Raw genomic sequence first — 24,939 nt, 5'->3', positions numbered from 1 at the left:
TTATTCTTGTGGATGCTTTCACTTTCCTAGGTAGTTGTGTTTGCCTGTACATCAGCAAACAGCCTTGAGTTCTGAGCCTCCAAAGTGAGCAACAGTGCCTTTTGTTAAATAGGAAGTTAAACGTATTTAAGAGGATTTGAACAAGGAAACATCAGGTTGCAGATAATTTCCAGATTTCTTTGTCCTTTCAAAACAGGTTTGTTTGGTTTTTCTTCTCTCTCTATCCCTGCCAAAGCTCTTGCATTAACAAGCCTCTGTGCTGTTATTTATTTCCGTAAGGTTGAAATAAATAAGTGCCACAAGGAAAGATGGCACTTAACCAGTGGCTGCTGCTTCTGCTGCTGCAAGTACTGCATGAGGTGACAGGTACCAGGGTAAAACTCAACATGGGCGGTTTTGAAGACGTCGTCATCGCAATCAATCCCCAGATCCCGGAAGACAACAAAATGGTGGATGCCATCAAGGTAAGATAGTTAAATATTTCTGAATGTATTGAACAAGCGACTTCAGACAGTGATATTCTAGGAAAATGCAAGTTGCATTTTGCAAGCGTGGGGTGCCAGGTACTTCTGAACCCCCCCCCCAAGTCTCATCCCAAGTGTACAGGTGGGACTTGTATAGGGTTGCCATATTTCAAAAAGTAGAATTCCTGACACTCACAGAGTTATTAAGTTATTAGGAAACCACCCAAATTGTTGAGCTTTTTTTAGTTTCTGCATTTTGCAAGCGTGGGTGCCAGGGTACTTCTGAATGCCCCTATACCCCACAACTTTTTCATCCCTTTCTAAAAGTAACATTCCACAAAGTTGTTGAGCTTCTTAGCAAGACCCCAAAAGCTCCCCCCAAAGTAGTGATTTTAAGTTTTTAGAGCTGGTTTCCGCTGGTTCGGCAAAATTCCACCCTGACACCATTTTTACACCCCAAAACCAGGTCATGTCAGGAATTTTCCTGCCATAGTGCAAGCATAGGTCACTTGCAAGAAGAAAAAAAAAATTGATAGCCTGGAATATTCCTCTTCCCTATTCCAGTCAACTGGGGTAGTTCGTTCTATCTCCCCCTAGCACCTCCTTCTAGTTGAGCACATTTAGTCCTCCTTCCTTTTTGAGGTCTCTCCCCATTGGTTTTTTGTTTTTAATTTCGGCAATACCTGGGGTGCTCCCGCTAGATTACTCTTGTAAATGGGCACTTCCATTTTGGCTGCCTGAGCAATGGCAATCACAGCCTGAGTGTTGGAAACAGAGGGAAGGGTCTGTGCCAGAACTGGTGGCATGTACTCTGAGGTAAATGTACTCTGAGGTAAATGTTGTGCAGGTTTTGACCATTAGAGGTTAAAATGTCCTGTTCATAGGTTTCTTTAACTAACCGGAGTGCTTTGACACCAGATTTCAGGAAATTGTTCCAGAAATGGGGTGCTGTTTCTGGGAAGTGCTCTCCCTTCCTCTCAGTGGCTTTGCCTTAGCTCACATGGCAGCTGCCCCCAGTGGAGGAAGATGGCTTCTTCGCTCTAGGCTTCAGCTTCCTGCCTGGCATTGCAATAGTTCAATCTGTTTGGGGGCCCCGTGGCCAGCTCCATTGAAGGAGAAATATACAAATGTCTCACTTCGTAGGAATTGCTTCAGATCACTCTGTTAATAAGCTACACAGAAGAACCTTTGTCACTATACAGGGCTGATTGTGCACTTGAGGTTGTTGCGCAGGGTAGACTTGCACAAACAATATGGCGGCCACTTAAAAACAAACAAAAATGGCCACCCTCCTGTCATGTAGAGCTTCCCCCACTATTTCCTCCTTCATACCAGGAATAGCTTTGCATACTATGTCAAGCAACACTCAATGGCACAGGAGGGTCCACCCAAAAAAAGTATCTACCAGCTTTTTGAAGACAGGGGTTCAACTTTTCAACATGCAAGGCACTCCAGCATCAGGAAAGAAAGATGGCAGAAGAGACCAAAGGGCACATTCTGTAAACACAAATGCCAATAACTAGCCATTGACACACAAAGGTCTCTCCTTTCCCTGTTAGGACATGGTGAAAGAGGCATCAAATTATCTCTTCAGCGCTACACGGCAAAGATTTTATTTCAAGACTGTGAAAGTTATAATTCCTTCCACATGGAAACCAAAAAATGAATATCAAAGAGTAACTACAGAATCCTATGATAAGGTAAATGCTGAAGAATACATTAAGATTTAAATATACTTGTGGTATTTTTTAAAAGACTGGGGCAAATGGAGAGATTGTGGGGGTTGGGGATACAAGATATTGTATGATCTAATAAAAATTCTTATTATTTATTTATTTATGATTAAAGTTCTATACCACCCTTAATCTGAAGATCGCAGGACTCTTTACAATACAATGACACAAAAATATATACCAAAATAACAAACAAAAACAACCCTCTCCCTCCACCCCCCCCCCCAGTTTAAAAGTCCATAGAATGTTTAATTAGCCAAAAGCCTGAGAGAAGAGGAATGTCTTTGCCTGGTGCCTAAAGATAAGTAATGCAGATGCTAAGCAATAATATCTATATTTCCCACTTTTGGATGCAACTGGATTTATTTTTGAGTAAACATGCAGATCTGGGCTTAATGTTCTTATAGACGTCATGATATCTAAGGCTGGGTTAAAGTGGTTGCGGGCCTTGGTGTGTTCTCCCAGCCTTCTCCCCAAAAGGAATTCATGCCATAACAGTACCAGAATTACATCTTGAAATATCTTTAAAGACTAATGAATTTAGTACACCTGATTTCGTGGGCTCACTTATAGACAATTGTATTCTTAATAAATACCTGAAGCTATTTCTTGTGTACTAGCATTGTCTAGTAAGCTTTTTTTCTTTTTCTTTTAATGGAAGCTCAGAGTATGACAGGAATTTATGGACTGTCCACCTCTATATCTTCTTTGTTCTATGTTATTTTAGGCAGATGTCATAGTGGCGGATCATTACTTGAAACATGGAGATCATCCCTACACCCTACAGTATGGCGGATGCGGGGAACTTGGGCGATACATTCATTTCACTCCTAACTTCTTGACAAACGACAAGTTGCATAATGCTTATGGTCCACGAGGTAGCACCTGTTAATTCAGATTGAATTGTCTGGGTTGTTGTTGTTGTTGTTTTAATTACAGTGCTACCTCAGGTTACATATGTTTCAGGTTACATACGCTTCAGGTTACAGCCCCCGCTAACCCAGAAATAGTGCTTCAGGTTAAGAACTTTGCTTCAGGATGAGAACAGAAATTGTGCTCCAGTGGCGCAGTGGCAGCAGGAGGCCCCGTTAGCTAAAGTGGTGCTTCAGGTTAAGAACAGTTTCAGGTTAAGTACGGACCTCTGGAACGAATTAAGTACTTAACCTGAGGTACCACAGTATTAGAATTGCTAGTCAAGTTTTCAAAAGGTAATAAAGATAGAATTCCTAAGAAACCATTAAGACTTTCAATGCAGTTGCTTAATCGCTCTAAAGGCTCCTAAATTTGCATAAGAAATCTGCAATAGGTTCATCAATACATTTTCAACCCTGAAAAGCTATCTTGCTGAAGCTATCTGAGCCTCTCTTCCTGTTTCCCATGTGACCACAGCTGCTTGTACACCATACATTTAAAGTACGGTGGTACCTCGGGTTACATACGCTTCAGGTTACATACGCTTCAGGTTACATACGCTTCAGGTTACAGACTCCGCTACCCCAGAAATAGTACCTCGGGTTAAGAACTTTGCTTCAGGATGAGAACAGAAATTGTGCTCCAGCGGCAGCAGCAGCAGCAGCAGCAGGAGGAGGCCCCATTAGCTAAAGTGGTGCTTCAGGTTAAGAACAGTTTCAGGTTAAGAACGGACCTCCGGAATGAATTAAGGTACCACTGTACATGACTTCCTACATACAGTTCCCAGGAAGTCGTGTGCTTTGATTGCAGGGGCCATAGTAAGACCCGCCTTCTCAGATGCAACTGTCAATTAAAGGGTCATCACCTCATTGGCTTCTGTGATGTAGGGAGACAAACAGGGACTTCTCTTCTGAATCAGATTGAAATGTTGGCTACCCCTTCTATAGTTATTCAATTGCTGGTGTGATTTCACAGTATTTCAAATTTTATTTTAGTGTTTTTTTAACAGGATGTATATTTGCTATAATTACTAGCCGTATGTCATACATTTAAAAAAACCAAAAACCGTGTCCCAAATTTTAGCTTTGTTATTGGTGTTCTACAGGCAGGGTCTTTGTCCATGAATGGGCTCATTTCAGATGGGGTGTCTTTGATGAATACAACAATGATGCACCTTTCTACACTCCTGGGGGAGACAACTTGCCTGAAGCAACCAGGTACTTTCACAAATAGCTCCAACAAATGCATCTCTTCTTTAAGAAGTGATGTTTGCCTTGGATTTGCTGGTTTTTTTTAGTGGTGTAAATTATTACCTAGAGAGCATCTTTGGGTTCCCAGATGTTCGACTACATCATCTCTAGCTTGTAGGACCAGTGGTCAAAAGGTGATGGCAGCTGTAGTCCAACAACATCTGTGGATGCTGATAAAGGCTGCTCTAGAGGATTAAGCTGTAATTGGAAGATATACAAAGGAAATCTCTTATGGGAGCCAAGCTGGGCAGTGCCCTGCCTGCTGGTAACCCCAGCTAGTGGCCGCTTGTGCTCTGCCCAACCCCTTAACATCAACCAGCTTTTCAGTGGGTGACAAGAAATTTTCTGTGCCGGGTACCACCTGACCTTGCTACGCCACTGATTCAGTCTCTCTGAAGACCATTTTCAGACTCTGATTATGATGGCTTGTCAGCTTTACTCCTACACGCACTCATGAAAACAATGAGCAATCGCTGTGTGCTGCTAGGTCCCACTCCCATAGCCTCAGCCCTGTATACCTGAAGGAGCATCTCCACCCCCATCGTTCAGCCCAGACACAGAGGTTCTGCTCTGAGGGCCTTCTGGAAGTTCTCTTAGTGCAAGAAGTGAGGTTACAGGGAACCAGGCAGAAGGCCTTCTCAGTGGTGGTGCCCGCCCTGTGGAATGCCCTCCCATAGATGTCAATGAAATAAACAACTACCTGACTTTTAGAAAACATCTGAAGGCAGCCCTGTTTAGGGAAGTTTTTAATGTTTGATGTTTTATCGTGTTTTTAATATTCTGTTGGCGGGGTATAAATAATAAATTATTATTATTATTATTCCTGCCTCCAATGTAGGTGAGGGGCATCAACATTCCTTTCCTCACCCCTGCCCGCAACCAATTTCTTCTCTCCTGAGAAAGCCTAGGAAGGGTGTTGAAAGACCCATGGCTACTTTATTAAGCCTTCTTCCCATTGTTAACATTCAGGAGTCCTTCCAGACATAGCAGTTAGCACAGAGATAATGCCTGCCATCGTTTCCCATAGGCTAATTTTAATCAGCTCCTCCTACCAATCCAGTTGCAACATGTTGTTGTTGTTGTTGTTGTTGTTGTCTATTCAATTTAAATCCCACCCTTCCTCTGGTTGGCATGGAAGAAAACTGCATGGCATAGCAATCATGCCACCAAGTGATTGTTTATTGACTTTTAAATTGACTGTATCTGTTTCTTTTTACATTCGTTAGATGCTCAGCTGGTTTCACTGGTCAATACATATTTCCGCTTGGTGGAAAAAGTTACAGAGATTGCAAAATTGACCACCGAACTCAGCTGTATGAACATGGTTGCCTGTTTGTTCCAAAAAGACATCAAGATACTGCAGCTTCTATAATGTATTTGCAAAGTCTCCCTTCAGTAAGTATGATGAATCCAGCTTTCTTAGTTCAATGTTATCCCACGAGATTTGGACTGCCTAGGGGCCTCCAGGGGGTTTAATCTGGCACTGTTTCTGTTGAGCTACTTGTTCATCTCTTTCTTCTCTTACTCAACTTAATAATTCCTTCACCTTCTGACTCTGCATTTCTGCAAACTTTGGGTTTGCCCCTAACCCTCCTGATACCTTCCCCTCATGCAAGAATGGCGCTTTCTGCAGCATAATGACCAACATTCAGAGAACTGAGTTTCCTATTCATATAAACAAGTGAGGCTCTGCAATGAAACCTTGCTTGTTTTTGTGTGGTGGGGTAGCCTTCAAAGCTTCCCCTTCTTAGGCAAGATACTGCCCAGAGTCAAAGACTAGGTAGGTGACCAAGTGAGTGAATGAGTGACTGAGGGGATGACCCAGTGAACAGGGAGATAGCTAGAGAGGGCAAGTGAGTAAATGGACAGCCAGCAGGTGGCTGACTAGTGCCCAAGTACTCCTCCGGTGGAGCCAGCTGGTCCAGGTTAGAACTAGCTATTTCATTCTGGCTGATGGTCTCATAGTTAGGCCAACTCTTCTCTCCTTGAGTTGCAAGGTGCTGGGCACTCTATGTAGCAGGCGATCTTTCTCCCTTGCAGGATACCCAGACCTTTGGCACCAGACCTTTCTCTGCTTCCCTTCCAGGTGTGAAGGTGTCTCATTAACACATGCTCTTTTGCTGAGGGATGGAGGTGAGGGGGAAAGAGTTTGCTGGGCGACTGCTGAAGCTTGGCTAAGCTGCCAGGACAATGTTCTTGGGTGTAGCTAAACCCTATCTCCTCCTATTCTTATTTCCTTAACACAGAAGACGCCTTTTCCATCTGAGGAAGAAGGCAGCAGGGCTTTGCTTGATGAGGCAGCTTAATCCCCAGTGCTTTAGACAAATGGCTTTCATTCTTCCTTCACCTGCAGGAGTTCAGGAAAAAACCCCAGAGCAGAGTGATGCAGACATGTGTAGCCTGTTTCTATGTAGGGTGTTTTTTTTGTGTGGCTTTTAAAATTATTTGGGGTTCACCCAATATTTTTTCTCTACTTCTGCGTACCTCAAGGATTACACCTCCCTCTTGTGTATGGCTGTTGCCATTTCAGTGACATAAAGGTTGATGTTCTCCCTTGCAGTTATTTATAGATATTAACCCATGACAGGGAAAGTGAATGTCTCTGTGGTCCCTGGATCAGTAGCTAAACTAGAACAGACTCTTTGGAGATTGTTTCTGTTACATTTTTGTGAAGTTTAGGTCAACATATGTCTAGAACTAAAAATCCGCCAAACACCCTGTAGCCTTTTTTGTCTGTATGCCAAGGAATGTCAATCTTTGCAGCACCTCTTTGTAAGGAACGGCTCTCATGAAGCAGGAATTGCTAATGAGGTTGTGATCTTGATCTGTCCTTCCCTATCTTTTATTTAGGTTACTCAGTTCTGTGACAAAAGCAATCATAATATTAAAGCAACAAATTTGCAGAATAAAATGTGCAACTACAGGAGCACCTGGGAAGTAATTATGGCCTCTCCTGATTTTGCCAGTTCATCTCCAATAACGGTTCCCCCACCTGATCCCATTGTCTCATTGCTGCAAAAACAGGAGAGAGTTTTGTGTCTAGTGCTTGATGTTTCCGGAAGTATGGATTTGGTAAGTCTGATTTCCATGTTCAGAAGATCTATTTTGAGACAGTTCAGAAATTATGGTATTAATGTCCATAGCGAAAACAAGTGTCAATACAGCACTGGCATTTATGAACTGTGAGGCTAAATTTTGCTGCACCTCAGCTGTTGGGAACCTTTGACCTTCCACATATTGCTAAACTAGAACTCCCACCAGCCCCAGAAGCACGGAAAATGGCAAAGCAGTGATGGGAGTCGCAGTTCAGCAACCTCTGGAGGGCCACACATTTTCCACGCCTGGCCTACTTGATTAGGTTATTTGGATATTTATCAAAGTACAGCAAGTTGTTCGTAGAGGTCAGAGGTTCTAGGGCAGGACAACTTGGCTGTTGTGCAAGGCAATCACTGCCTGCAACCCTCAGCCTAATGTCACATTGATGCAGGGAACCCAGAGGGAGAGATGGACTGTGGGAGGTGAAAAACATGGGAGTGGGGAGCCAAAACAGATGGACGCATAGAAGCAGGACAAGGAAATCCCACTGCAAGCATTCAGTTTAGATGTCTAGTCTTTCAGGGCTTTCGATACTTCAGGAAGCCTCAACAGATACAGTGGTACCTCGGGTTACAGATGCTTCAGGTTACAGACTCCACTAATCCAGAAATAGTACCTTGGGTTAAGAACTTTGCTTCAGGATGAGAACAGAAATCGTGCAGCGGCAATGCGGCCGCAGTGGGAGGCCCCATTAGCTAAAGTGGTGCTTCAGGTGAAGAACAGTTTCAGGTTAAGAATGGACCTCCAGAATGAATTAAGTTCTTAAAACCAGAGGTACCACTGTACTCAGAGCCTAGAGTACAGAGGTACCATTGTACTCAGAAATTCACAGGCCTAGAAGAGCCACTTGGCTCTTGGGGAAGGGGGCTTAAGAGACACCGAAATAATTCAGTTAAATCACAAGGTTTGAATAATCTAACTGATAAGCAAAGAAAAACAAGACTGTAGAATTGAGTTGATATTTGCCCAGGAGATAATAACATAGGCATTTATACAGCAGCCACAAAAACAGCTGTGACTCCCGGCCCTTGGAGTCCTTTCTAACTCTACAGTTCTGTGGTTCATTATTACATAATGAAAACATAATGGAATAAATACTATTCAATGACACAATTGATGGGACAAGCCCCACTGAAACAAACGGTGCTCTTGTGCACCTCCCATCTATTTCAATGGAGCCTGTGCATGAAAACATCCAGGTGAATTGTGTCCTAAATCACAACACGGATGAGATTATTCAGATATTCATAAATGTTATGGACTTGTCTATAATATTATATGTTTATCAAGCCTTGTTTTTATAGAGTATAGTTAACAATTGTGTTTTCAGTCATCTTCATCATTTGCTTCCCGGAATGCACTGGCAGACCTGTGAATGCTGTTGTTGTTTTGTTTTTAATTCATTTGCAGAACAATCGCACTGTTCGGCTGAAACAAGCTGCAGAAATATTCCTCCTGCAGGTTATTGAAGTGGGATCCTGGGTTGGAATAGTTACATTCAGTAGCACAGCAGCAGTTAAGACTCATTTGAAGCAGATCAGTAATGACAGTATGCGCAAAACTCTCACAGAGTACCTGCCCACCAGAACTACTAGAGGAACCAACATATGTTCTGGAGTGCGGTCAGGATTTCAGGTGAATAATTTTTTCCCTCAGATTCTTTTTTCCCTATGCTTCTACTTAGTAGAGTGACCAGATGCAAAAGTGGGCAGGACGCATATTGTTACAAGCAGAATTTAAGCCTAAAAGGCTGCCCTGTGGCTTCTGTGTTGTTTGTTTCAATATCGCTGCTAAAAATTTTAATCCTCTTTTCCATACAGGTGTTTCTACACAAGTATGGAAGTACCAAAGGCTGTGAAATCGTTCTCTTGACAGATGGAGAAGATGCAGCTATAAGCTCTTGCTTTGATGAAGTTCAAAGAAGCGGGTCTATAATTCACACCATTGCTTTGGGATCAAATGCTACAAAAGACCTAGAAACATTGGCAGACCAGACGGGTAAGTGAGCAAGAATAATGTCTTGCAAGACTCTTCTATGGTACCTGGTAGCCAGTTGGTGTCTCCCCAAAAAGTGAGTTCGCTCCAAGGCCCAGCCACTTCGCCAAGCTACTCCCAGCCACACAATATTCCTCCTACTTGCTCCGTCCACAGAAACGTTTATTTCAGCCATGACAGCTAAATTAGATTGCCATATTCAGAACCCGCAGGGAATCCATTTTGACTTCAGGTTCTGCTTGCAAGTATCCAACCGGCATTTGGTTGCCACTGCTGGAAATAGAATGTGGGCTTTGACTGAGACAACCCATTGCTCAAGGATGCAAAACTGAGGTGCAGGCTAGTTACTGTTACTGAGAAGCCCATCCCAAAACTCCATACAAGGCAACTCTCCATCTTCTGTCTTTCCCTCAACTCTCCAGTCATAGTTAAGGATTGAGTGGCCTCTGTTTTGTCTGGCTTTTAGCTCATTGCTTTTACAATGCTATAACTTGGCATTTTGATGACTCTTCTCCATATTCTTTAACCAATAAATCTTTATTGGAGAACAAATCTTTAACCATAGTAACACACATACTTCTTGCTCATTGCCCCTAGTGAGCAGAAGTGGCACTGCAATTGTGTCAATTGAAATAACCTAAATAGTCCACAGGCATGACAGGAACATGTGTGTAAGAATTAGGTACACATGTATTGACACATATAAAAATATGCAAGAGATCTGCAATCAGCTTTTTTGATATAATGTTTTCACACTATATTGATGAGTGCATTTTTTTAAAAAAAGAAACTAGGGGAAATTAGCAAAAGCGCTTGCAAAATTTATGTAAATTTGTATCTATCAGCTTCTTTCCAAAATCTGTTAATTACTCAGCAGTACCCATGGCCTCCCTTTTAAATGTGTAGGGGTTTTTATATTTTATTTTTAATGATGCTCCTTATAATCCAAACTTAAGATTTCAAATCTCACAAAGTTAGTTCCTTGTAAATGTCTGGCCAGATGTAAATACAGTATCTAATTTAGAGGAACTGACAAAAAGGGGGTATTCAGATTCTTTTTACTACATGCCTCTGTATAAGAAATACTATTTCTATTTTCACAGAGGCCACAGATCCTGACCCAACTATAGAAAGGTGCAGCAAAGGCCTGTTGGCGTGCACAGTTCCTAACATTAAAAAGCAGCACCTGTAATTCTGCACAACCACACCTGCCCATGCCACTACAAGGCACAATGCGTATTGCATTTTATTCCACCTGACAGTATAACTATTCTAATTATTCCTTCAATCATATTTCAGGGGGTCTGAAATTTTCTATCACTGACAGTTTGGATTCCAACAGCCTCATCGATGCTTTCAGTGGACTTTCTTCAGGAAGTGGAGATATCAGTCAACAATCTATTCAGGTTTGAACCTGCAAAGATTTGAGTATATCATCACTATCACTATCATTGCTATCACTAACATTATTATTATTATTTGCTTAAAATTACTAGGCAGCATAGAAAAACAAAAGACAACACAGAGTGAAATCAATTCTACAGTTCATATTTTGCTATTGTGATCATGAGGGAAACCCCAGGTAGAGTTCAAAGAGAAGGGCAAATGGCCAAGATAGATTTTGGTGGAGCTGAAACATTTCACAATGTACCATTCTGAGTTCAAATCAACTTTATTTTTCTCTGTCTGGACAAATAACAAATTGGAGAAGAGGTTTCATTAGGAAAATAGCATATGGGGAAAGTGTTTCCTTAAAAACCACCCCAGCACCATGGTTCCTGCCCAGAAGATTGTATCTCCTTGGCAACCCTTTGCCAAAATGTGGAAACTGGAGATTTGTGTTGCCTCATCTAGCATTGTCCAAATATAGGCTGGCCATTTCCAAGGCTGTTGAGGTAGAGGTGCAATTGTTTCCACCTGTTTCAACGTAGCTGCTTATCTGCCTTCCTCCATATCTTTAACATTGAAATATTGATAGAAAGTAAATTTATCACCACTGGACAAACCAATATCTGTATGGGGCAAGACCTATCATGTCATGACTGTACCAGCATTTTTATTAATGGCTGAGTATTGTGTATTACTTGTTCAGCAGAACTAACCACTGTGAAGGCACCTTCTAAACAATGTACCACCACTCATTTCTTTATACCTTATGAAAGGAAATAAACCATATGTATTCAATTTATTGGGACGCAGGTGGCGCTGTGGGTAAAAGCCTCAGCGCCTAGGGCTTGCCGATCGAAAGGTCGGCGGTTCGAATCCCCGCGGCGGGGTGCGCTCCCGTTGCTCGTTCCCAGCGCCTGCCAACCTAGCAGTTCGAAAGCACCCCCGGGTGCAAGTAGATAAATAGGGACCGCTTACTGGCGGGAAGGTAAACGGCGTTTCCATGTGCTGCGCTGGCTCGCCAGATGCAGCTTCGTCATGCTGGCCACGTGACCCGGAAGTGTCTGCGGACAGTGCTGGCCCCTGGCCTCTTGAGTGAGATGGGCGCACAACCCTAGAGTCTGTCAAGACTGGCCTGTACGGGCAGGGGTACCTTTACCTTTATTCAATTTATAAAACTTTTCAGATACAGTATACTTATTTCTCCGCCCTCCCCCCACCAACAGCTTGAAAGTAGAGGGCAAAGCGTCGGTTCCCAAGACCAGCTGAATGGTATTGTGACCATTGATAAAACAGTGGGGAATGACACTTTCTTTGTGGTGATGTGGGGCACATCCCCACCAGAAATTCTGCTCACAGATCCCAAAGGAAGAGAGTACACTGAAAAAGACTTTGCAGTTGATAACACCAACGTCCGAACAGCTCGCCTCAAGATTGATGGAACCGCAGAGGTAAAAACTGAGCTCTTCTCAAACTTCTCTGCTTGTCTAACCAAATGGGGCAATGCCTGTCTCATTGCATTTTTTTGGAACAAGTGCCATCAAAGCGTTCTGCCATGACAGCTAAAGTAGCATATAGATTATATAATAATAATAATAATAATAATAATAATAATAATAATAATAATAATTTATTATTTATATCCCACCCATCTGGCTGGGCCTCCCCAGCCACTCTGGGCGGCTTCCATAGAAATCAAAAGTACACTAAAATATCACACGTTAAAAACTTCCCTGAACAGGGCTGCCTTAAGATGTCTTCTGAATGCCAGGTAGTTGTTTATCGCTTTGACATCTGCTGTTTATCGCTTTGACATCCATAGGGCGGGCGCCACTACCGAGAAGGCCCTCTGCCTGGTTCCCTGTAGTTTTGCTTCTCGCAATGAGGGAACCACCAGAAGGCCCTCAGCGCTGGACCTCAGCGTCTGGGCAGAACGATGGGGGTGGAGACGCTCCTTCAGGTATACTGGACCGAGGCCGTTTAGGGCTTTAAAGGTCAGCACCAACACTTTGAATTGTGCTCGGAAACGTACTGGGAGCCAATGTAGGTCTGTCAAGACCGGTGTTATATGGTCTCGGCGGCCGCCCCCAGTCACCAGTCTAGCTGCCGCATTCTGGATTAGTTGTAGTTTCCGAGTCACCTTCAAAGGTAGCCCCACGTAGAGTGCATTGCAGTAGTCCAAGCGGGAGATAACCAGAGCATGCACCACTCTGGCGAGACAGTCCACCGGCAGATAGGGTCTCAGCCTACGTACCAGATGGAGCTGGTAAACAGCTGCCCTGGACACAGATTTGACCTGTGCCTCCATGGACAGCTGTGAGTCCAAAATGACTCCCAGGCTGTGCACCTGGTCCTTCAGGGGCACAGTTACCCCATTCAGGACCAGGGAATCCTCCACACCTGCCCGCCTCCTGTCCACCAAAAACAGTACTTCTGTCTTCTCCGGATTCAACCTCAATCTGTTAGCCGCCATCTATCCTCCAACCGCCTCCAGACACTCACACAGGACCTTCACCGCCTTCACTGGTTCTGATTTAAAAGAGAGGTAGAGCTGGGTATCATCTGCATACTGATGAACACCCAGCCCAAACCTCCTGATGATCTCTCCCAGCGGCTGCATGTAAATGTTGAAAAGCATGGGGGAGAGGACAGAACCCTGAGGCACCCCACAAGTGAGAGCCCAGGGGTCTGAACACTCATCCCCCCACCACCACTTTCTGAACACGGCCCAAGAGGAAGGAGCGGAACCACTGTATGACAGGGCCCCCAGCTCCCAACCCCTCAAGATGGTCCAGAAGGATGTTATGGTCGATGGTATCAAACACCGCTGAGAGATCCAGCAGAACTAGGAAACAGCTCTCACCTTTGTCCCTAGCCCGCCGGAGATCATCAACCAGTGCGACCAAGGCAGTTTCAGTCCCATGATGAGGCCTGAATCCCGACTGGAAGGGATCCAAATGGTCCGCTTCTTCCAGGCATGCCTGGAGTTGTTCAGCAACCACTCGCTCAATCACCTTGCCCAAGAATGGAAGATTTGAGACTGGGCGATAGTTGGCCATTGTGGCTGCATCTAAAGATGGTTTTTAAAGAAGCGGTTTAATAACCGCCTCTTTCAGCGGGTCTGGGAAGGCTCCCTCACGGAGGGAAGCATTCACCACCCCACGATGCCCATCACCCAGTCCTTCCCGGCTAGCTTTTATAAGCCAGGATGGGCAAGGATCCCAGAGACAGGTGGTTGGCTTCACTCGTCCAAGCAGCCTGTCCACATCCTCGGAGGTAATAGATTGGAATTGATCCCACGCAACTTGACTAGACAGGGCTCTAGCACTCTCCCACCCCGGCCATGCTCCCACGGTGGAGTCTACTTCCCGAATCTGAGCGATTTTATCTGCAAAAAAACTTTGCAAAATCATTGCAGGAGAACATGTGGCCCGTACTGGGCCCCGATGTTGCAGGTGGTTCCGCTTCTACCCAGATTAAAGGACCTGATGCTAGGAGACCGACGGTTGGGGTCTTTCTCCAAGCAGGAAAGAGCCATTTACTTCCAGAAGTCCCATATGTATCATTCTGCAGTGGTCTTAATGAGCTTCAGTATTCAGAAGCAAAATGATCAGAGTGAGGAGTCAATTGAATCATGTTCCAAATTGGTACCAAGAATCGGATTATAAGCGGGAACCATTTCAGGCATGTCCAACTGACACCTGATCATTGACCTGAGGGTCCTTTTGGACCTGGAAGGGGGCAGGGCGGGCTGGAATGGAGGCAGGACATAATGGGGCAGGGCACTCCCATTATGCGGCCGGGCACTCCCATTAACCCCATGCAAAATGGCCACTGCCTTTAAGAGTAAGCATCATTCATCCCCCCTGGAGCCCACCCACATAGGGTGGCAGAATCCTGGTCACTCCTGGGAGCCTGTAATTATTTGTTGTCTACCTTTCTTGTACCCAAAGGAGTAATACTCTCATGGTGTGCTCTTGAAGAATTACTAGCTGCGTCCAATTCATCTAAGAAGCAATTTTTTCAATAATCTTCTTCAAAGATTAAGCTGGTGTTGTTTTTTAAAAGCAAGTACTCTTTTGCTTTATAGGGACGCGGATGGCGCTGTGGGTTAAACCACAGAGCCTAGGACTTGCCGATCAGAAGGTCGGTGGTTCGAATCCCCACGACGGGGTGAGCGCCCGTTGCTCAGTCCCTGCTCCTGCCAACCTAGCAGTTTGAAAGCACGTCAAAGTTCAAGTAGATAAATACCTCTGGTGGGAAGTTAAACGGCATTTCGGTGCGCTGCTCTGGTTCGCCAGAAGCGGCTTAGTCATGCTGGCCACATGACCCGGAAGCTGTACGCCGGCTCCCTCGGCCAATAAAGCGAGATGAGCGCCGTAACCCCAGAGTCGACCACGACTGGACCTAATGGTCAGGGGTTCCTTTACCTTTTTACTCTTTTGCTTATTTGAGTGGTATGTGTCTTATGTGTCTTGGTAGGATGAGATGGTGGAGAGGAGCATGGGACTTTGAAGGGTGGCTGATCCTTGAGGGAGGTAGCAAACAGAGAGATGGAAAAGGCAAATCAGTCTCTCCCACAAGAGCTTTGCTAATTTGGCTCCTTCCTGCAGCAAGAGAGAGAGATCAGCTTCCCTATGGCATCGCTGCTCACTAACTAGGCTAAAGCCAACAGAGAAAAAAGTTTGTAGGGCTGACTTCTCTCCTTTTTTTTACAAAAGTGTGTGTGTTAGGAATGGAACGGCAGAGAGTTTCACTGTGAGCAGACAAGGGAATAGAAATTGCTACTTGTGTTTGTGCTCAAGGAAAGAAACTGGGCAAGCAAGTACAATCAGTATTCACCATTGTTGGTTGTGTTAGCCTGCAAACAATACATAATTGTAATCATTTTAATAAAAAGAGACCTACCTTTATCAAAGCACAAGAGAAATCAGAGGGCATGGAAATGCGTTTGTAAACACAACTTAGATACTCAATAGTCTTTTGTATTTCAACACTTGATTTTCAGACAGGAGACTGGATTTATTCAATTCAGAACACACATTCGGGAGTACAAGTCATCTCAATAGCGGCAACCACTCGAGCAGCCTCTGCCTCTGTGCCTCCTTTGATTGTGAAGCCCTACACGAAAAGCGATACCAATAAGTTTCCTAGTCCGATGGTTATTTATGCAGAAGTCAGCCAAGGATTCTTGCCTGTCATTGGTGCAAAAGTCACAGTGACGGTCGAACCAGAGATTGGAACACCAGTAGAACTGGAGCTTTTTGATGATGGTTCGGGTAAGCTTATTTTGAAGCATTTATGGAAGTGTGCATTTTAAAATTTTTCAAAAAGCAAGTTTTTCAAAAGTCAATTTTCATTGACTCCTTTGAAATGGAGTAAATGTATAATTATTGCAAATCCAAATATATGTATTGGACTTGGCTTGTACTATGTGGCTTGCTATACCTGCCTTTGTGAACTGCATATAATGACCTCATTCTGGGCTCTGTCCCAAGCTCCATCAAGTCATGCAAATAGTGTCTGTGAAATATTGGGGAGCATGGTGACCTACCAATGTTTGGGAAAAAGAAAACATCTTTGCCTGGTCCTGAAACAATGGCAACATTGGTACCCAGAAGGTGTATCTGGGAGAACATTACATAACCATGGGCCACTACACTTAAGTCCTGTCTTCTTCTTCCTCTTCTTCTTCCTCTTCTTCTTCTTCTTCTTCTTCTTCTTCTTCTTCTTCCTCTTCCTCTTCCTCTTCCTCTTCCTCCTCCTCTTCTCCTCCTCCTCCTCCTCCTCCTCCTCCTCCCCCTCCTTCTTTATTGGATTTATATGAGGCAGGTCATTGCCAGCCTCCAGACCTCCCTCAGAGATTTCACACAGGGAAGCGTCCCAGATGATGATCTCAGGACTTGGGTTCATATGCGGAAAGGGGGTCCTTTAGATCTATTTATCACGGTAATCCACCAGGAGTTTGATAAATGTGCTGATTTTGTTAACTGCTTGGGACTGCCAAAAATTGAGCTTGTCAGGAGTTCAGCAGGCCACAATACACGCTGGTGTGTTTGGTTGGTCCCAAGTTTTGTTGGCCTGTGTTTTGTTGACATCAGCTATTAACATTAGGATTCCATACTACCACTTTCAGAATCATCATGGATTTCCATGGATATAGCAACACATACTGTGAAATGAACATAGGTTTTGTAGGTTATTGGGTTTTTTTAAATGACCAGAAGTGTGACAGTTGCTTCGGATGTCATGTTTCAATATTTATGTACTCAGGCGCCGATATTCTCAAGAATGACGGAATCTACTCAAGGTATTTCACATCGTTCAGAGGAAACGGTAGACACAATATCAAAGTGCGTGTCCAAGGAAAAGACCAGACCCTCAGACGGTCCCGTAGACAGAGTCAAGCTTTATATCTAACAGGATTTGTAGAAGAAGATGGTAAGCAAGTGTTATGAAATAGCTCTACTGCTGGTATGTTAGCTCTGTGGTTCTCCAAGTATGAAATTGGGGGTGGATCTACACACAGGGGGGAAATGCTACAAAAAAGTCATAAATTAAAACGTTATACTGTAACACAAGGGGGGGGGAACGCTATGTAAAATCTCAAAGAAAAGGTTTGTGCTCTACAGCACCATCTGGTGTTGCATGTCTATAACACATTCAAAACACTGTTTTTTGACTAATGCAGCTGAGTCCTGAGTCTCGCAGTAGAAACACAAGCATCTTCCTTCCCTATTGTAGACTTTATGTAGATCTGGACCATTGAGTATACAACTCTGATGCACCCACACCCTCTCTCCTATAATATTCTAATCTACTGTGCGCTTCCCAAATTAGTGGGTAAACAGAATGTGTTATTTGAACTGATGAAACAACCTAATTCTTACTAGGGTTTAAAATATTACTCTGCCATCCTTCTTTTGATCCCAAGTGGACAAGAGTGCAGCCTTAATTGATTTATTGTTTGCATATACTTATACTTCAAGCATTTCAGATTCTCTTCTGTTTCCACTAGTTGCCAGCACAAAGTCTAGAGCAAGTTGCCATTGTCTTGTCGTAGTATTTCTAGCCAATCATATGCAATGCAGCCTGGTTTTGTGTTGCATGTAGATAATTTATATGCCTCTCAATTACATTGATTTCTCAAGTGGTACACGAGGAATGCAATACAATGAAAATAAAAATCTGTTAAAACTGTAAAGCACCAAGAAAGTTTAGATCTTTATAGTTATGGCTGTTCTTCCCCCACTTTTGTAGGTCAAATAACAATGAACCCCCCCAAACCTGAACCTACAGATGATGAACTCCAAACCAATCTAGGAAGCGTCAGTAGAGTTGCCTCAGGTGGTTCCTTTGTAGTATCAGGAATCCCTTTGGAAGACATCCCAGATGTTTTTCCACCCTCTAAAATTACTGACCTTGAGGTAAAACTAGATGAGGATGATGATCATTTCTGTTTGGCATGGACGGCTCCTGGAAATGACTATGATACAGGACAAGGTAGGTGTGGAAGCCTGCTTTAATCAACCAACAAGGCTGCTTTGCTTGCAGAAAAGATGATTATTATTTTTTAAAAAAGTATAATGGGGTGGATGGAGAATTTACACCAGCCACCTCTCCCTGTAATATCCTGGAGGTAACATTCTACCCCAAACTGCCTTCCGCGGTTTGCCTTCCGCAAGCTGCCTTCCGCAACTGGCACTGAGACAGAACTGCCTTGATAAAAGCATGGAACACAAATCTCCATCCAACAGGATCCAGAATGCCATTGGGTTGCAAAAGCAACATAGCCCAAAACCAGAGTTGTCTCAACACTGTCACCTGCATGGCAACATCCTCCCAAAGTTTCTGCATAGTAAAGTAGCAAAAGTCTAGATTCCTGACATACCATGTCAGGAATGGGGGAGTTGAGTGGCTGTTTTTCTTCTGTGGAATGGGTACCCTATGGTGCCCATGACAGTTTCTTAAATTTTTTAATCTTCACTGTTTATTAAATATGTATACAGTGGTACCTCGGTTTCCAAACTTAATCCATTCCGGAAGTCCGTTCTTAAACCGAAACCGTTCTTAAACCGAGGTGTGTTTTCTCTAATGAGGCCTCCCACCACCGGTGCCCTTCCACCATTCGGATTCCATTCTTAGACGGAGGTAAAGTTCTCAAACTGGGACACTACTTCCGGTTTTGTGGAGTTTGTAAACCAAATCGTTTGTGAACAGGACTGTTCTTAAACTGAGGTACAGTGGTACCTCGGGTTAAGAACTTGATTCGTTCTGGAGGTCTGTTCTTAACCTGAAACTGTTCTTAACCTGAAGCACCACTTTAGCTAATGGGGCCTCTTGCTGCTGCTGCGCCGCCGCTGCACGATTTCTGTTCTCATCCTGAAGCAAAGTTCTTAACCCGAGGTAATATTTCTGGGTTAGTGGAGTCTGTAACCTGAAGTGTATGTAACCTGAAGCATATGTAACCCGAGGTACCACTGTACTGCCCTTCATCTGAAGAACCCAGGTTGGTTCACATTAGAAAAAAACAAAGTGTGAACACAAAACACATAATAAAACAAAAACAAAAAAACCCTATAGCACCCTTCCCTCCCACAAACACATTTAAAAGGCTGTAGAATGTTAATCATCCCAATGCCTGGTTGGAGAGAAATGTTTTCACCTGGCGTCATGATCGCTGTGACATGCTCAAGCCGTCTTTCCCCAGTTAGCAACCTGGAGAAGTTTCTGAACGGGCTTCAGTAGCAGCCTTATGTATAACACATTGCAGTAATCTAACCTAGAGGTTACCAGAGCATAGATGACGGATGTTAGGCTATCCCTGTTCAGATAGGGGTACAGCTGTGCCACCAGCCAAGGCTGAGGGAAGGCACTCTGTGCCACTGAGGACACCTGAGCCTCAAGCAACATTCGAAGGGAATGTAACTCCATCTAGAGCAGGTCGCCTTGCATACATCCAGTTCAGGGAACCGCCCACTACCAATGTCTCAGTCTTATCAGGATTGAGCTTCAGTTAGTTGTCTCTCATCTAGCAGTCTAGAACACTCACTGCCACACCTGCAGAAGTAGAGCTGTGTGTCACCAGCATATTTCTGACAACATACTCCAAAACTCCAGATTGCCCCACTCAGCATGTAGGTGTTAAACAGCATAGGGCATAAAATTGAACCCTGAGGAATCACGCCTTGAAGGCTCCATGGAACTGAAGACCACCCCCAAAGCATCACTCTCTGGAAGCAACCATCCAAGTAGGACTGGAACCACCGCAAATCCATGCTTCCCACCCTCAACTCGGACAGCCCCTCCAGAAGGAGACCATGGATGATGGTATCGAAAGCTGCTGAGAGGTTGAGGAGAACAAACAGGGACACATTTCCCCTGTCTCTCTCCCAACAGAGGTCAACATACAAGTGTGTCCCCCCAAAAAATGTTGTGGGTATCCGTGACATAGGCCAATATTCTTACACTGGCATGAAATTACAGTGTGAACGGAGAACTTGGCCTTAGAACATTCTCCAGGGCTCTTTGCGACATGCAAAGATGCAATGGCAGTTATGCATTCAATTCAATGTTGAGAGAGTTCCCTAAGGAGTTTGTAAATACACGGAAGCAGATTTTTGTCTCTGTTATTCCTGAAGACGTAGGTCCTAATGGATGCCTGTTGTGTGTTTTCATTTCACAGCTGAAAGATATGAAATAAAAATGAGTGAAAATCCCTTGAAATTAAGAAATGAAACTTTTGATGACGCCACTTCTGTGAACACTACTGGACTTGCAGTGGAAATTGCTGGGGTCAGACAAATGTTTCGGTATAAGCCCCACAACTTCACGAAAGAAAATGGCACCTCCATATACTTTGCAATTCGTGCCATTGATGGCAGCAGCAACGTTGGAGAAGTCTCTAACATAGCAAGAGCAGTTGTGCTTCTTCCTGCGTTGCCACCAACTCCTTCTAGTCCAGTTACAACTTCTACTGCTCACACTACTCCAGCTGACAAATACTCTGTTTCGCCTACTCCAGATGACAAATACTCTGTTTCGCCTACTCCGGATGACAAACATACAACTCCCTCTAATGTGAAACCCACCTGTGCTAATGATACCAACGCAATAAATACCACTATGGAAACTGTGATCATCGTATGTGCTTCTGCAATTATAATTTGTGCTATTGTAAGTATAACAGTTTGTGTTTTGCGTAAGCAGAGATACAGAAGTTATGACACTTGCATGGATATTACTGTTGATAATAAGAATGCCCTCACTATTTTGTAAAGGATAATATATTTTATTAAGTGTTTTAATGTTTACAAACAAAATATTGAAACGAACAAGAACAAACACTACCCAAAACAAACATAACCTGGGTGTCTGCCCACAAACTCTGGCACTACGATGAAAATGAGAGTGCTGGAGATGATTTTACATATTCACAATAAAAATTAACAGTGCTTTATAAGCCTCATGTGCTGTTTTTGTCTCAGCATCTATATTTTAAAGGCAGCAACCAATATTAAATGGGGATCATATACAATCAAGTATATAGATTTTTGAGAGACAGGTGGAAGACTCCTGGTACATAAACTATGAGAGAGTACCGTGTAGTATACTCTCAAATGTACTTTCCATTTTGACTCCCTGCAAACATCTGGTTTTTCCTCCATTTTCTTTTCCATAGCAGCCAACCCCTAAACTTTGGCCCACCAGGCTTTGGAAGTAAATAGTGTATGGTATCTCTAGTGATGCGCTATTTCTAATTGGAATGCTCCCAACAGAAAAAAGAATGAACGTCTTGTAGCTTGTATTCCATATAGTTCCTGGCTGTAACAGAGCGAAGGCCGAGTCCACTGTAATAATTTGGAGTACAGTAGCAAAGATTTCTTGAAAAACTCTCTGCCAAAATGATTTGACAACAGGGCACTCCCATCGCATATTGCTAAAACTTCAGATGCGGCATTTGAAATAGGAACACACCATAGATCGGTCATTAAATCCCTTCAAATGACGGCAATAAATATGCAATCTTGTATGGGGCCCATTGCTGTAATTTATGAGCAACAGGATTTCTCCGAGTCCTTGGATGAAACTGACTGACATTTGGGTGAGGAGAAAACAGATCACACTTGAGGAGATACTCAAACAAACGACTGACTAGCTATGGTGAGGCATCTGATCATAGCCTACATTTTAATCAAGGCTTATATTTTGATCAGATTCCTGTATTCTAAAAATGACCTTAAAGAAATATATATTTGTAAATGTTTGTATCTCTCATGCCAGGCAGAAACCATACTCTGGCAGCTGTTTATCTTCTTGATCAAGGGCCCCCCTGATCTATAGCAGTGTCTCAGGGTTGTAAAAGGAAATTACAGGCTAGGAGCAAAAGGTCACACTGACCATACAAATTATAGAATACAATCAAGGTTGCAAAAACACAAATAGTAATAATTATTGTGCCTCCCATTAAACTTGAGCCACATCTTCCCAAGGTTAAAAGGGCAAGAGCTAATACAAACAGCAGCTGGCTAGGGAAGAGGCTTCTCTCTGAAGCTGCTTTGAATCTTTAGAATTTAGAATTTAGCTTAGCTTTTGCTAAGTTCCCTTTCTTCCAAAAAAAACTATATATGTATGAAATATTGGCTTAAATGTAATTATGCAAAGGATTTAGAAAGTAAGAAATCATAGAATCATAGAATCATAGAAGAGTTGGAAGAGACCACAAGGGCCATCGAGTCCAAACCCCTACCGAGCAGGAAACATCATCAGAGCACTCCTGACATATGGTTGTCAGTCTCTGCTTGATGACCTCCAAAGAAGGAGATCTTTCATTGATAATGTGTGGGAAGGTGAACAAAAAGATCTGTTCAGATAAAATTAGCCACTATCTGTTTTGGAGTGAATAGGGCAATAGGGCAAAAGATGAAATGTTAGTTAAGGCGCCTAGTCTAGGGCAAAAGGTTATCTGGTAATTAAGGTGCCTGGTCGAGGTAAATATAAGATATATGACTACTTATTTGCCAATTATAAATAGAAGGAAATATAGCTCTTTGTCTCCCATAAAAGGTAATAGGAAATGGGTGTATCTTTTATGATTGGTTCTAGCAAACAGCCAATAGGAATTTTAACCAGGCTGATTGGACAGAGGCAGCCAAAGGAGGAGCAAGGGGGCTGAGCTGAGGGAATATAAGTGCTGGCCATAATGGCAGGAGGCCAGGCCAGAGCTTGGTAACCATATACCACTGTGCCTCACATTTATTTGTCTGACAAATAAATTATTATTTTAATTTCTCTATTGCTGCGTTGAATATTTCATTCCAGCTAAGCGTTAACCACAAGCAGGGTGCTACAATGGAACGCTATTGGGTTATTCTTAAATGCTATTTCATAAGTTCAGAGCTAGATGGTGCTGGTGTGACCTTTTTCTCCCATTGATATGTAAAATTTGTTCAAGGAATGTAAACTGGCTCATAAAATGCTGTGAAGAGGAGACAGATATGGAATGTTATTAAAATGGAGAGTCTCGTGATATAGGTGCTGCAGGAAAACCATAAAAACGTGGGCTGATTGATTCTTCAATCATTTAAAAGTTGCAATGCCTGGGTTTTTCTTATTCAAATATCTCCCAGGAGTTTGCAGGTTGTTTAGTGTCATCTGAATACTTTTAAATACTTGGTTGTTGCTTTTTAATCTTTTTACAATTCATTTTAATATTTGCTTCCATATTTTTGTAAACAGAGATTTACATTTTGTGCTCTTTACATTTTGCTAAATAAACGTGAACGGGGATTTCCTATTTCCTTATATCTGTCTCCGTTGGAACCTCTATTTTGCTTTGTTGAAACTCCATATTTGATATTCGCATCTCTGCTCGGTCGATGTGTATGAACTCTTCCTAACCTCTTCTAACAGAGAAGAAACAGGTTGTTTTTAAGTACGAAAGAGTCCTAGGATGGAATGCAATAACTGATAAGCAACCTAGCACCAAGAAAGGAATGCGAGGGGGTGCACTGATAGGCAACCTTAGGCCACTAGTACGAGTGATATATTATCCACGGATAATGAAAGCAATGTTGCTATGCACCTGTTTGAATACAGTATAGCAATTAATCAACAAGGTAATGAAAAATAAGTATAGATAACTGCACATTAGTATAATGAGAGGGTGGGTTCAGAGCATGTTACAAACACTTTCCTTCCTAATTCTCTCCCCAGGGATGCTTGCCTTGTGTCATCATTATTATATTATATTATATTATATTATATTATATTATATTATATTATTAGCTCCTAACATTATTATCTTGTGAACGATGTGACAGGACCTCTTCTGAGGAAAGAAGGGCAGCATCGTCCTGCTCAGACCCTACATTTGTATCATTCTTTCCTCCCACACTATGAGCAAAACAAGGTACTGACATTTACTAAAAACAAACGTGGCTGAGTCACAGTATTTCGTGGAAAACTCCAAAGGTGTTTCCCATCCCTTGACATTTTACATCACCTAACTGAGTTGGCCTTAGCTGCAAAGGCAGACAAAGTTTTGCATACTGTTTTTAAAACTGTAGAACCCCAAAGGTATCAGTCATCCAAGCATATCAAAAGTACTTCCCGTTTTCTTAACTTCAACCAAAACATCCACATTCTCGTTCCATTAACCTGTGACCTTAAAACCTATGACATATATTTATGTCAGTACACCCCCTAGCAATTAGGAAACAAATCATAATGATAATTGAGCATAGTTCCTAATTGTTCATACTGCCTGACTTGACCGTCAATTTAATATTGTTAATTTATTTGTTCAAATGTAAAATAGCCATGAAAACCACCTGGACATTCAAATTTGTTTAGACCACCTTCTGATATCCATTATCCACCTTCAACCCATGCTTACAAACCAAAGGACTTTCCATAAATATATATATTTGTTTCATTCAATTTTTCTGTAATGACTTCCATACATTTCTGGGATACTGCAACACTTACACTGTTCAAATGTATATACCTCTAGATTTTAACTGTTACAAGCTTAGAAAACTTCATGAAGCATGTATTTAGACTATTCAATTAAAAATAAACACAAGTGGGAGACAGAAAACA

The 24,939-nt window shown here is 42.8% G+C and overlaps 1 protein-coding gene across 3 annotated transcripts; it reads left to right on the top strand.

Moving 5' to 3' along the window:
* The first annotated feature begins 20 nt into the window (after window positions 1-20).
* Window positions 21-21,980, top strand: LOC128415539 (calcium-activated chloride channel regulator 1-like). 3 transcript variants are annotated; one of them, XM_053391848.1, is made up of 15 exons: window positions 21-84; window positions 280-464; window positions 2,024-2,164; window positions 2,925-3,075; window positions 4,215-4,326; window positions 5,586-5,754; window positions 7,210-7,431; window positions 8,866-9,090; window positions 9,276-9,453; window positions 10,750-10,856; window positions 12,063-12,287; window positions 15,845-16,115; window positions 17,110-17,277; window positions 18,097-18,339; window positions 20,522-21,980. In XM_053391848.1, exons 2-15 carry the CDS (start codon window positions 309-311, stop codon window positions 21,112-21,114), a joined length of 2,961 nt encoding a protein of 986 aa, XP_053247823.1. In that variant the 5' UTR covers window positions 21-84; window positions 280-308; the 3' UTR covers window positions 21,115-21,980. The 3 variants fall into 3 exon arrangements, with proteins under 3 accessions (XP_053247823.1, XP_053247821.1, XP_053247822.1); XM_053391846.1 differs by having other exon boundaries at window positions 21-155; XM_053391847.1 differs by having other exon boundaries at window positions 21-196.
* Window positions 21,981-24,939: the final 2,959 nt, after the last annotated feature.

This window comes from Podarcis raffonei, chromosome 6 (assembly GCF_027172205.1).
Source record: "Podarcis raffonei isolate rPodRaf1 chromosome 6, rPodRaf1.pri, whole genome shotgun sequence".
Taxonomy (NCBI): Eukaryota; Metazoa; Chordata; class Lepidosauria; order Squamata; family Lacertidae; genus Podarcis; species Podarcis raffonei.
This window is presented reverse-complemented; position numbering and strand designations above follow the sequence as displayed.